This window comes from Leucopleurus acutus, assembly GCF_964270905.1.
Source record: "Leucopleurus acutus genome assembly, chromosome: 3".
NCBI lineage: Eukaryota > Metazoa > Chordata > Mammalia > Artiodactyla > Delphinidae > Leucopleurus > Leucopleurus acutus.
In genome coordinates, this window is record NC_139145.1 from 59,664,819 (window position 1) to 59,679,400 (window position 14,582).

The 14,582-nt window shown below is 46.0% G+C and overlaps 1 protein-coding gene across 1 annotated transcript in view; it reads right to left on the bottom strand.

Moving 5' to 3' along the window:
• Positions 1 to 14,582, bottom strand: part of PSD2 (pleckstrin and Sec7 domain containing 2) — a gene marked incomplete at its 3' end in the record, with an annotated part of 36,337 nt that overhangs the window by 10,682 nt on the left and 11,073 nt on the right. The window contains exons 6-7 of the mRNA XM_082835543.1: positions 12,362 to 12,474; positions 11,579 to 11,637 (exon numbers count right to left, since the gene is read on the bottom strand). Coding sequence (XP_082691669.1) covers positions 11,579 to 11,637; positions 12,362 to 12,474 — 172 coding nt within the window. The remainder of the gene's footprint in view (positions 1 to 11,578; positions 11,638 to 12,361; positions 12,475 to 14,582) is intronic.

Consider the following 14,582-nt stretch of genomic DNA (forward strand, 5'->3'; position numbering starts at 1 on the left):
TATAGAAAGAGATATAATATTTAAAAGGATGATAACAGTAGTATGTAAGTTGAGAAGACAAATAAATTAAGTTGAGGCATTTTAAGGTTATTTCATTTCCCAGGATGTGATAAAAAGTACTTTAATAAGTCAGGGATGCATATTGCAAACCACAAAAAGAATTCTAAAAGAATTCACAACTAACAAGCTAATAGGGGGAAACGGAATTCTAAAAAATACTTAAATAATCCAAAAGTAGGCAAGAAAGGAGAGAAAAAAAAAGCAATATAGACCAGATGAGTCAAAGAGAAAACAAAGAGTAACCTGGTATGTTTGAACTCAAATATATTAGTAATTCATTAAATGGTACAATTAAAGGCAAAGATGAATAGACACCTCTTAAATATAAAGAGACAGAAATCTTGGAAAAAGGATAGAAAAAAGATATACATGCAAACACTAGCAAAAGAACTCCAGTATAACTACACTAATAACTGACAAAATAGACTTAAAGGCAAGAAACATTACTAGAAATAGAGACATCTCATAATGATAAAAGGGTCAATCTACCAGAAGATATAAGCATCCTAAATTTGTATGCACCTAATAACACAGTTTCAAAAAATAAAAGACAGGGGCTTCCCTGGTGGCGCAGTGGTTGAGAGTCCGCCTGCCGATGCAGGGGACACGGGTTCGTTCCCCGGTCTGGGAAGATCCCACATGCCGCGGAGCGGCTGGGCCCGTGAGCCATGGCCGCTGAGCCTGCGTGTCCGGAGCCTGTGCTCCACAACGGGAGAGGCCACAACAGTGAGAGGCCTGCATACCGAAAAAAACAAAAATAAAAGACAAAAATTGACAGAACTAAAAAGAGAAAGACATTCACAATCTTGGTTGGGGATTTTAACACTGCTTTCTCAGTAACAAGAACAAAAATACTAAGCAATTAATTTGTTAATAACAATCAATTAATTAATGCCAACAAATTAGAAAACCTAGATAAAATAAACAAATTCCTAGAAACACACAAGCTACCAAAACTGGCTCAAGCAAAAATAGGAAATCTGAATAGACCTAAAAAGAAGTAGAGATTCAATCAGTAATCAAAAACCGCACAAAAGAAAAGTCTAAGACCAGATGGCTTCACCAGTGAAGTTTACCAAACATTTAAAGAAAAATTAACACCAATACTTCTTAAGCTCTACCCAAAAACTGAAAAAGAGGGAACACTTCCTAACTCATTCTATAAGGCCAGCATTACCTTGATACCAAAACCAGACAAAGAAATCACAAGAAAATAAAACTATAGGACAGTATCCCCTATAAATATAAATGTAAAAACCCTCAAAAAAAACACTAGCAAACAGCAGCATATTAAAAGGATTATGAACTTCCCTAGTGGCCCAGTGGTTAAGAATCCACCTGCCAATGCAGGGGACACGGGTTCGAGCCCTGTTCCAGGAAGATCCCACATACTGCGGAGCAACTAAGCCTGTGCACCACAACTACTGAGCCTGCACTCTAGAGCCCGCAAGGCAAAACTACTGAGCCCACGTGCCACAACTATTGAAGCCTGTGCACCTAGAGCACATGCTCTGCAACAAGAGAAGCCACCACAATGAGAAGCCTACACACCGCAACAAAGAGCAGCCCCCACTCACCACAACTAGAGAAAGCCTGAGCGCAGCAACGAAGACCCAATGCAGCCAAAAGTAAATAAATAAATAAATTTATTTTTTAAAAAAGGATTATAGGGGCTTCCCTGGTGGCACAGTGGTTGAGAATCTGCCTGCTAATGCAGGGGACACGGGTTCAAGCCCTGGTCTGGGAGGATCCCACATGTCGCAGAGCAACTAGGCCCGTGAGCCACAACTACTGAGCCTGCGCGTCTGGAGCCTGTGCTCTGCAACAAGAGAGGCCGCGACAGTGAGAGGCCCGCGCACCGCGATGAAGAGCGGCCCCCGCTTGCCACAACTAGAGAAAGCCCTCACACAGAAACGCAGACACAACACAGCAAAAATAAATTAATTAATTAATAAACTCCTACCCCCAACATCTAAAACATAATAATCATAAATAAATAAAATAGTTGGGTGGGAAGATATCACTCTAAAAAATAAATAAATAAATAAAGGATTAGATATCATGACCAAGTGGAATGCATCCCAGGAATGCAAGGGTAGTTCAACATATAAAAATCTATTAACAGGGGCTTCCCTGGTGGCACAGTGGTTGGGAGTCCTCCTGCCAATGCTGGGGACATGGGTTCAGGCCCTGGTCTGGGAGGATCCCACATGCCGCGGAGTGACTAAGCCCGTGCGCCACAATTACTGGGCCTGCACTCTAGAGCCCGTGAGCCACAAGTACTAAAGCCCGCCCGCCTAGAGTCTGTGCTCCCCAGCAAGAGAAGCCACCTCAATAAGCCCACTCACCTCAACAAAAGAAAGCCCCCACATAGCAACAAAGACCCAATGCAGCCAAAAATAAATAAATTTTTTTTAAAAATCTATTAACATAATACAGCACATTAATAGAAAGAAGTGGGGTAACACACATGATCATTTCAATTGGTGCAGAAAAAGCATTTGGCAAGATTCAACACTTCTTTCATGGAAAAAACACTCAACAAACTAGGAATAGAAGAGAACTTCCTCAACGTGATAAAAGGCATTTATGAAAAACCCACAGCTAACATCACACACTCTGGTGAAAGACTGAAAGCTTTCCCCCTAAGATCAGGAAAAGGCAAGAATACCCATTTCCCCCATTTCTATTCAACATTGTACTAGAAGTTCTAGCCAGAGCAATTAGACAAGAAAAATAAAAGTCCCCCAAATTAGAAAGAGAGAAGTGAAATTATCTCTATTCACAGATGAAATGATCTCATATACAGAAAATCCTAAAGAATCCACCAAAAAACTATTAGAGCTAATACATAAGTTCAGTAAAGTTGCAAGATATAAGATCAACATATAAAATCAATTACATTTCTATATGTTAGTAATGAACAATCATAAAATGAAATTAAGAAAAAAATTCCATTTACAGTAGCATCAAAAGGAATAAAGTACTCAGAAACAAATTTAACCAAGGAGGTGAAAGACTTGTACATTGAGAACTAAAAAAGGTTGCTGAAAGAAATTAATGACATAAATAAATATAAAAACATCCTGTGTTCATGGACTGGAAGACTTAATATAGTTAAGATGGTAATACTTCACAAATTTATCTACAGATTCAATACAATTTCTATCAAAATCCCAATGGCCTTTTTTGCAGAAATGTAAAAGCTTATCCTCAAATCCATATGGAATTGTAAGGGATCCCAATAGCCAAAACAATCTTGGAAAAGAACACTTTCTGATTTCAAAACTTACTACAGAGCTAGACTAATCAAAACAGTGGGACACTGGCATGAGAACAGATATATACATCAGTGGCATAGAATTAAGACTCCAGAAATAAACCCATACATCTATGGTCAATTGCATTTTTTAATTGAGTAAATCTGACATGTAACATTGTGTAAGTTTAAGATGTACACTGTGTTACTTTATTTTTCTGTTGTTGGTGTTTTTTGCGGTGGGGCCACACCATGCAGCACGTCGGATCTTAGTTCCCCGACCAAGGATCAAACCCATGCCCCCAGCATTGGGAGCATGGAGTCTTAATCGCTGGACCACCAGGGAAGTCCCTACACTGTGTTACTTCGATACATTTATAAATTGTAATGCTATGATCAACTGATTTTTGACAAGTGTACCAAGACCATCCAATGGGGAAAGAATAGTCTCTTCAACAAATGGTGCTGGGACAAATGTGCTGGGAAATTTGAATATCCACAGCAAAAGAATGAAGTTGGACCATTATCTCACACCATATACAAAAAGTAACTCAAAATGGATCAAAGATCTAACATAAGAGCCAACACTATAAAACTCTTAGAAGAAAACATAGGGCTAAATCTTCATGACCTTGTATTTAGCAATGCTTTCTTAGATATGACACCAAAAGCACAAGCAACAAAAGAAAAAATAGATAAACTGGATTGCATCAAAATTTAAAACTTTTGTGCCCCAAAAGACACTACTGAGAGAATGAAAAGACAATCTATAAAAAGGGAAAATTTTTTCTAACCATATATCTGATAAGAGTAGAGTATTTAGAATAAATAAAGAACTCTTACAACTCAACAACAAAAACACAAGCAACCCAATTAAAGAAAAGCAAAAGATTTAAATAGACATTTCTCCAAAGAAGATATACAAATGATCAATAAGCATATGAAAAGATGCTCAAGATTACTAATCATTAGGTAAATGCAGATTAAAACTATAATAAGATATAACTTGGCTATTATCAAAAAGCAGAAAATAACAAATGTTGGTAAGGAGGTAGAGAAACTGGAAACTTTGTGCACTGCTGGTGTGAATGTAAAATGGTGCAATCATTATGGAAAACAGCATGGTTGTTTCTCAAAAAGTGAAAAATAACATCACCATATGATCCAGCAATACTACTTCTGGGTATATGCCCAAAAGAATTAAAAGCAGAGTCTCAAAGAAATATTTGCACACCCATGTTCATAGCAGCACTATTCACAGTAGCCAAATGATGCAAGCAGCCCAAATGTCCATGAGCAGATGAAAGGATACACAACATGTGGTATATACATACAGTGTAATAGTATTCAGCCTTAAAAAGGAAGGAAATTCTGATGCATGCTACAACATGGATGAACCTTGAGGATATTATGCTAAGTGACATAAGCCAGCCACAGAAACAAATTCTGTGTGATTCCACTTATATGAGGTATGTAGAGTAGTAAAATTCACAAAGACAAAAAGTAGAATGGTGGTTGCCAAGGGCTGGGGGGCAGGGAATGGGGAGTTGTTCAATGGATACAGAGTTTCAGTTTGAGAAGATGAAAAAGTTCTGAAGACTGGTTGCACAACAATGTGAATAGACTTAATACTACTGACCTATACATATAAAAATGGTGAGGATGGTAAATTTTACATAATGCATATTTTACCACAATTTTTAATTTTTTTTCAACTTTAAATAAAAATTATAAAACCCCCCAATATGGGCAAAGTATCAATACCTGAATAGACATTTCACCAGAGAAGATAAACAAATGGCCACAAGCACATGAAAATATGCTCAATATCATTAGTCACTAGGGAGATGCAGATTAAAACCAAAATGAGATACCACTTCATACCCACTAGAACAGCTATCATTAAAAAAGAAAACAAAGAAAGAAAAGAAAAGAAGTGTTGGCAAGGAGGTGAATAAATTGAAACCCTTATACATTACTAGCGGGAATTTTAAATGGTTTAGCCACTATGGAAAATAGTTTCACAGTTTCTCAAAAAGTTAAACATAGAATTACCATAAGATGCAGCTGGTCTACTCCTAGGAATTGAAAACAGGTGTTCAAACAAAAACTTGTACACAAATGTTCAGAGTAACACTATTCACAATATCGAAATGGTGAAAACAATCCAAACATTCACTATAAGACAAATGGATACACAAAATGTGGTATATCCATTCAGTGGAATATTATTCGGCCATAAAAACAAATAAAATTATGACACATGCTATGACATGGATGAACCTTGGAAACATTACACTGAGTGAAAGAAGCCAGATACAAAAGGCTACATACTATATGATTCCATCCACATTAAATATCCAGAATAGCAAATCCATAGAGACAGAAAACAAATTAGTGGTTGCCAGGGGCTGGAGGAAGGAGAGAATGGGGAGTGACTGCGAATGGGTACAGGGTTTCCTCTTGGGGTGATGAAAAAGTTCTGGAACAAGAGAGTGGTGATGGTTGCACACCGTGTGAATGTACTTAATTCCACTGAATTGTACACCTCAAGCTGGATAAAATGGTAAATTTATGTCTTGTATATTTTACCATAATAAAAAAAGCATTAAGGATATACAAGATTTTTACAACACAGTTAAGAGACTTGACCTTATCAACACATAGAACATTACAACCAACAACTGCAGAATACACTTTCATCTACTAAAATCAATCTCTCTCTGGATGGGAAAGTAAGATAATCAACTGCAAAAAAGTGAAATCATATTGGGTAAATTACCTGATTTAAAATAAAATAACAACAATAACCAGGCAAAAAGACATGTACCAGAAAAGAAAAAGAAAGAGAGAAGGGAAGGGAAAGGAAGGGAAGGGAAGGGAAGGAAAGGAAAGGAAGAAAGGGAGAGAGAAAGAGAAAGGAAGGAAGGGAAAGGAAGAAAGGAAGGAAGGAAGGAAGGGAGAGAAAAAGGGAAAGAGAGAAGGAAAAGATGTGTGTCCAGAAACTCCAAAGGCAAACTGACATGGATGACTTGGGGCCTCCAAGTTCCCAGTTCCTCCCTTCCTCCCACCACCATTTGGATCAAAAGGGCCTCCCTGCTGCCTTGACCCTCAAAACTGTTCCCACAGCTTCTGTCTCCAATCAGAAAAGAGTTATGGTTGGCCTGGCCACAGCCCCATTCCAAGGCCTTTTCCACTGGTCTGGCGTGACCTGCCTGCGCAGCCCTGGGGTCAGAACAATCCCAGCCTGTCTTTAAGTCTCCCCCCAAGAGCAGAATCAGACAGGCCAAGAAGAAAGAAAGTAGATGTCATCCTTCAGGGCAAGGAGAGGGGCCGACTGAAAGTCCCATGGGCAGGGAAACCCTCATCACTATTTGCAAATCTAGACTAAACCTGAGTTGTACTCAGTGCTCCTTTAAAGTTCTTGTATGATGCTCAGATGGCTCTCAGATGCCATCTGAGAACGGGCAGGACCCCCCGACCCCAGTCTTCAGAATAGTATCCCAACCCCTGCATCTGTCCAGTCCTCCACCATCCAGCACCAACCCACCTCCCCAGCACTCCCACTGCTAACCTTCAGGCAACCCAAGTTTGAGAGAAATTAAGCTTTTCTTGAAAAACAACTTATCTTTGTTTCAGCTTGAAAGCTCATGGCACAGTTTCTCCCATCCATCTCCTCCCCCTCTACTGGCCTCAGCCTAGATGCTTCTCCCTCCCTCACCCCAGCATTCACTCCATTAACCAGTGCTAGTGACTGTACATCCAAAATACATTTTTAATACCTCTCCTTGTCTCCATCTACAATTCTAACCCAAGCTCCCATCTTCTCTTGTCTGGAGGTTAAAATCACCCTCCTCTGGGCTTCCCTGGTGGTGTGGTGGTTGAGAGTCTGCCTGCTGATGCAGGGGACACGGGCTCGTGCCCCAGTCCAGGAAGATCCCACATGCCGCGGAGCGGCTGAGCCTGTGAGCCATGGCCGCTGAGCCTGCGCATCCGGAGCCTGTACTCCGCAACGGGAGAGGCCACAACAGTGAGAGGCCCGCGTACCGCAAAAAAAAAAAAAAAAAAAAAAATTACCCTCCTCTGACATCCTCCCCTTCCAGCTCACTCTGTCATGGGGAATGAGCTTTCCCTACTCCCAGCTAAGGCCACTCTCCACCTATGCTCTGTTGCTCATCTCAAGGAAAGCTTCGATTTTCCCTTCTCTCTCTTGCATCATCAGTTTCTCCTTGCCTGCTTAGTGGATGCTACTGACATACACACATGCCCTAGTCAGATTTGAAAGAGTTCCTCCTAGACCCCTCCAGCCAGTGGCTCATTTCAGGAGCCCACTCAAAGCCAAATATCACAAAAGAATTCTCCACATCCTCTACTTCCTCCCCTCCTAACCTCATCTCCACCCACTCCAGCCTGGCATTTGTCCTCTCCACTCCACCTAAAGTGCTGTAGTGAAGGTATCCAATGACCTTGACCATCCAGTGATAATGACCCACCAATGGGCATTCCAACCTCAATGGTCATTTTTCTGTTGACATCTTTCTTGACCTCATGGCAGCTTTTTATGCAGCTGGCCACTCCTTTCTCCTTGAGACACTCTCTTCTCTTGGCCTCTGAGACACTGCACATTCCTGGTTTTCCTCTCATCTCCATGGCTGCTTTCAAAGCCTCTCCTGCTGCTCTGCTTGACCTTTAAATAAGGCCATGCCCTGGGACGAGGTCACCAGCCTGCCTCTCTCCCTGAGGCACTCAGCCAGTCCCATGGCTTTCATTCCACCAGGATGACAATGACCTCCTCACCCCATCTCTCTCTTGCATCCCAGACTCGTTTATCCCACCAGCTCCTTGGCATCCCCATGTTCATGTCCAGTAGGCATCTCAAACACAATATGTCACAAATGGGACTTGAGTCCCAGCTCTCCCACTCACCACGCCCTCCACCCATCCACGGAAGTTCCTTCTACATCTCAGGAAACAGCACCCCCATCCAGCCAGATGCTGAAGCCATCCTTACTCCTCTCTTTCCCTGATCAGCCCCATCAACGCGTCCTGTCAGGCTCACCCTCAACTGGTCTCCGTCATCTGTCCCTTCTCTCCATGTTCACTGCCCTGTCTGCCCCAGCCACCATCATCTCCCACCTGGACTCCAACAACAGCCACTATGGACAGTGTTACTGTCCACCAAAAGTTAAACATAGAATTACCATCAGACCCAGCAATCCACTACTTAGGTACACACTCAAAAGAATTAAAAACAGGTGCTCAAACAAAAACTTATGCTAAGTAAAATCAGTCAGACAGAGAAAGACAAATGCTATATAATATCACTTATATGTGGAATCTAAACAATACAACAAATCAGTGAATAAAACAAAAAAGAAGCAGACTCACAGATATAGAGAACAAACCAGTGATTACCAGGAAGGGCGAGGGGCAATATAGGGTAGGAAGAAAAAGGGTTATTATGAGATTATATGAAATCATGTGTGTGAAACTTTTGAAAATTGTAAAGTACTATAGAACTTAAAGAATTTTTCATTCAATTAAAAAATTAAAATAAAAATTTTAATTTTTAAATTTTTAAAAACCTGTACATGTGTGTTCATAGCACTGTTCACAATAGCCAAAAGGTGGAAACCAGCCCCACTGGTCCTTCTGCCTGGAAGGCTTTGTCCCTGGTCTTTCCATGGCTGGCTGCTGCTCATCCTCCAGGTCTCTGCCCCAACCGTGCCTCCTCTGAGACACCTTCCCTGACCCCCAGTCCAGCCCCAACACACCCTCCTGTTTATTCCCTTCACAGACCTATCACTGCTTTAATCACTTGTTTACTTCTTTATTTTCTATCTCCTCTAACTAGAAGGTAGGCATCCTGAGGCAGGGGTTCTCTTTCCTTCTTTTTATGGAACACAGAAGGTGCTGAGCCCCTAGAGTCCAAACGCCCCTCCTACAGAAAGTCCTCCAGATTCTTCCACCAGGCTGTGTCCATCTGAAGAGGGTGCACCTACTCCATCTGCCAGCCCCTGTACTGCCTCCTGCTCTGACCAGAGCTATTTCTGGGGGCCCTAGCAGGCCCCACATTCCTGAGATCCCCACCTTCCACCAGACACTCAGTCTCTGTCAAAGAGCAGAAGAATGAGAGCAGGAAGGGAGGGGGAAAAGAACAAAGCAGGTGATGCCACTTCCGTTGGGGTCCTTTGGAAAGCTCACAGTAACTGCGACAACCCGGCCCCGGGCTAAGCACTTTCCAAGTGTTGTCTCCTTAAGTCTTACAGGGACTTTCTGATGGGGAAACTGAGGTTTAGGGAAGTAAATAACTCACTCCAGGTCACAAGCTATTGTGTGGAGAAATACAGAGGACTCCAACCCAGAACGCTTGCTTTTGATGTTTTGCAATGCCGCCTCAAGAGAGAGACGGGATCCTCAATGTCTGTTGGCTGCAATATGAACAATCCTGCCCCACCCGCTTTTGATCTACGAAGGTGGTGATGTTTCTCTTCAGCTGTGGGCATTAAGGTGGTGTCATGGGCAGCTAAGTCCCACCAAGCTCGAGAGTATTCTCGACCCGGGGCTCACTGACTGCTGCCCTTGTCAGCAGCTCTCAACCAGGGGGAGAGGCATCCAGGGCTGGCACAGGAGTGACTGGGTCCTGAGATGGCCCTTGGCCCCGCCAAGGGTGGGGATGGGGAGACGAGGGGTGTGCTTAAAGCTCCTTTTAAGGTAAGCCAGCAACACCTGCTCCCCGTAAACAAACAGTAAGCAGTCTTGGGGGAACGTCAACCCGTTAATGGGCATTTGCTCTGGCGATATTCCCATGGAATACACACGTCTTCTCTCCTGTTCCACACCCAGGCTGACAGCCCAGGCGGACATAACCAAAGTTGTCACACAACTACTCTTCGTGCCAAGGTCCGCGAGGCTCTCACCCTCCCCAGGCCAGGCACCCCAGTGTGCCCACGCTTGCTCAGGCTGCCATCAGGCGGGGCACTTCACCTTCTTGATCTTCCAGGGATCTACAGGCTGGGGCTTTGGGCTCTCCATTATTTAAATTTTAATATTAATAATACATGTGATTATTGTTATTACTGTGCAATAATATTATAATATTATTGTAATATATTGCTATAATACATTGTATAAAATAATACATTATATTATTATAATATATTGTTATAATGTATAATATAATATCATAATAATATTAAATAATAAATCCTTACTAAGTACCAGACCCTGACACTTGGTGATATCTCCCTCTCTCAGGCCTCCCCAGGATGCTATGGGCAAAATCATTATTTCCACCTCACAGATGTAGAACCTGAGACGCAGAGAAGGCTAGTGTCTTGCCCAGGGTCACAGAGGTACCACCTGGAGGCAAGAGTAGGATCTGAAGTTGGACCTATCCCACGTCTTTCTTCCACCCTACATGTCCTGGACTTTCCTGGTTAACTTTGGAACCAGATGTGCTGGCCTGTTGTCCCCACGAGTCACTGAAATATCCCCAACCCAACAGAGGGGTTCTGACCACCATGGGGTGAGCAATGATGGGGCAGTGATCAGTGGGCCAGATGAGGTGATGTGGGACACAGAAAGGGAACATGGAGATGGGGTCTAGGCTCACAGGGCATGCAGACCACCAGCTACACTTACCACCTGAGAGAGGGCAAGAGAGCCCAAAGGGGGGGTCCCCGGAGCAGAGAGAGGAAAGAAGAAGGAATTATTGAGCCACGAGCAGCACTGAGATGTCCAGATCCCAGACCAGACACAGGCTCACAGCCCGGGGCACCCACCTGTCACTTCTCTGTTTGCCTAGTCGGGGCGGGGAGGTGAGGGGTGCGTGATGAGAATGCCTCTTGAGGGCAAATCTACCAGTTGACCGGAAGGGGTTGCCTGGGGCATGGCACTTCGACAGGGCTGCACTCAGGCTTACAGCACAAGGGGTAGGAAGAACGTGTGATCTTTTAGCAATGTCTGGCATGGACACGGCTAGGGGCACATGTCTTATTTAGCACATCCTAAATTCCCATGTGCCTCAGCTGTTCTTACTGCCCTGCTTGGGGGCAGGGACCCAGGCAGATCTCAAGTGGATAAAACTAGGGCAGAGCCAAGTCTAGAAGCCAAGCTGCCCAACTCCCAGGTCTGCTAAAGAAACACTGGCCAGCGAGCAGGAGGTCTCAGGAAGGGGGCTGGAGAAAGAACCGGCCCTTGGACAACTCGGGATGAATCAGTGAGAGGACACACCCACTCCCTGCCTCCCCAACTCACATGTCCATGCAGGTCCGTGTTGAGAAGCATCAGGGCACAGGTGAGCGTGTGGATCCCATCTAAATCAGAGACGGTGGCACCCTCAGCATGAGCACCCAGCTCTTTCCCAACCCCAGGCTCCCACCTGCCTCCTGTCAGAGCCAGCCTGGAGGCCTTGGAGACAAGAGGCCAGCCACCTGCCAACCATACATCAGGGCCCAGGGCCTGCGTGATGCTCTGTGTCCCACCCCCATTACAGCATCAGAGTCACTCACTCGCCCCAGGTCAGGACCAACCCCTCCCTCAGAGGTGACCAGACCACCCTGGGCCTGTTCTAGCCCAGATTCCTGCCTGTTGTGGCCAAACACACCTTGAACCTCAGACCCAGGAATGGCTCTGGGTCCCGGGCTACATCCCTTCCATGGCCCGTGTCTCCTCTAATAACCAGCCTAGTCCCCCAGTTCCTGGGACTCAGGTCCATCCACAGGACAAGTCCTGCACTTAAGAGGACCCCAACCCAGACTTCCACACCAGGACTCCCACCACACCAACAATCAGCATTGCGACAGGGCACCACTGAGAATGAGGACCCAAAGGACTGACTCCAGGATGGAGGACTTTCAGGCACAGGGAGTGACAACGGGCGAGGTAGCTGGGAGGTTCCTTTTCCAGCAGACAGTCCCCATGCCACCTGCCATTGTTCATTCACTGATGCTTCTTGAGCGGGACAGAAGTGGCAGGTGGACCAGAGGTAGGAAGAAGCCAGGGCCCGGGTGGGGGGCAGGGGAGTGGGGCGAGGCGTACCTTCCGAAGTGCTGTCGTCAGGGTTGCACTGGCAGTACCGGCGGGAGAAGTGCGTAAGGACCCGCTCACGCTCCTGTGTCTCCCCCATCAGCGGAAAGGCCTTCAGGAAGGTTCTGGAGGGTAATGCAAGATGCTGAGGGCCTCCAAGAGCCCCTGAGTCAGTCTGAATCCTCACTCAGGGTAGGACGCCCCCACACACACAGCACCCAAACCTGCCCAAGGGGGCTAAGGCCCCAGAGCCCCAGCATCTGGGCCCAGGGAGGCACTCTGACCCCCATAAAGGCCTCTGGAGTGTGGAGTTTCAGCCCTCATCACCCTCCAGGGCCCTTCTGGAAGGATGCAGGGGACAGATTGTGAAGAGCAAAGGCAGACGAACACCTCAGTGCCAGCATCTGCTCCACTCCTGGCTCCCTCCTCCATGGTTGGGCCATCCACGCCGCTCCTCAGACCGCTCTCCCTCAGCCACTCCTCACTTGAGGCGCTACCAGCTGAGCCCCAGGCCCAACCTTGGCCTCCCTCACTCCCCCCACCCCAAGTCTGAGCCTCCTCTGCTGGGCAGCTCTGAGTCCCTCTCAAGGCCAAATTCAAAGGTCACCAGCTCTCAGGAGTCCCTGGCAGAGTATGCCAAAACCAGAGGGGCTGGGAGATGGGGCTGGGGTCCCCCACCTGGGGCATAGGCACACCCCTTCTTGGGAAGGGAAACAGCAAGCTGAGACACTGTGGGCCTCTATCCATCCTGGGCTCATGAGACTAGTTTGTCCCTGATTTTGCCACAGTTCACTTGGCTTCTGTAATGCCCACTTTGCTTTATCCTCTCTCAAGCCACTTCTAAGGCACCCTGGGACCCGTGAGCCCCATTCTGGCCAATCTTTACCCTTGGAGGCTTCCCAAGGCATCCAAAACTGCAGACCACTCTCTAATTCAATCCCGATCAATCAACTGCTGTATAAAAACACTCCATCCGCCATCTAGGCTTCCTCCTTTCCCTGCCTCTCCTGTTCCCCGTTCTCTTCCCTGCATCTGGCCCCTCCCTCTTCTCCTCATACTCCACTAGGACTTTCTAAAACCCATCCCCCATCCCAACCGTAGCCTATCCTACCTGGGAGTCATCCATCCCAGCTCCGGCTCCCCAGCCCAAACACCCCTTCCTCAGGGGTCTTCACCAAGCTCCGGTTAAACTCAGGCTGCCCTCGGGATCAGCCTCATTACTGCCCACCCTCTCCCCTGCATCTTGGAACCACGGGCCTGTCTGCTGTATCTTCTGTGCTTCTCACACCAATCATTCCTCTGCCCCACAGCCCAACTTCAGGCCTCGTCCTCTCCCACCTGACCCTCTTCAGAAGCCTCTGGATCAAAGGCCACCAGCACACTGCTGCCAGCACTGCCTCCCAGAATACTGCTTCACACCCAACACCTTCTGGGGCTCCGAGGGCCTGCAGAGTCAAGCCTCAATCTATTGGGCTGGATATACAAGGTCCTCCCACCCAGCACTCATGCCTCTGATTGCGAGCCCGACCCACCAAACACCTTCCCCACCCGATCATCCAGTGTGAAAATTCAGACTCAGCTCAGGATAGAGTAGCTTGCAGTCGACCAACACTTCCACTGAGAACAATGAGAAAAGCCAGACAAAATACATCTCTCTTAAGCTATCAGAAAACTGCTGATGCAACAAACACCAATAGGACCAAGATTCTGGAGAGGAGAGAACTGGGGAGAGGTGGGCTGATCTGCAGCTGCTTTCTCCCCGGGGACACTGCCAATCACGGGCACAGGCAAGAGGCAGAACAATTAGTGGCTTCACGGAGCTGGAGAGACAAACCGGGAGACTTGAGGGGCTGTAAACATGTGGCCAGTTCTCCCTGTGAGATATCTACCAAAACCTAAAGATGTGATGGGTAGGAAGGCCTCTCTGAGAAGTAGAGGGATTTGGTTTTTTGACAGTCTCGCCACAACGAGGAGACAAAATTAGGATTTAGAACCAACCAAAGGGAGAGGCCCCAGTGAACACACCATGCTCTCAGTGGAAAGCCCTGCGGCCTTCACCCTGTGATCGGGGTGAACCCTGAGCCTTACCAAACTTCAGGGCTGCCTCTCCTCAGCTCGGCCCTGGATGGATTAGGACTGCGCCTCCCTGCCCTCCTCTAACTGCCTAGCAAGGGACAAGGTAAACCCTCTCTGGAGGAACACATAATGATCTAGAGCCACTGTAATTCTATAC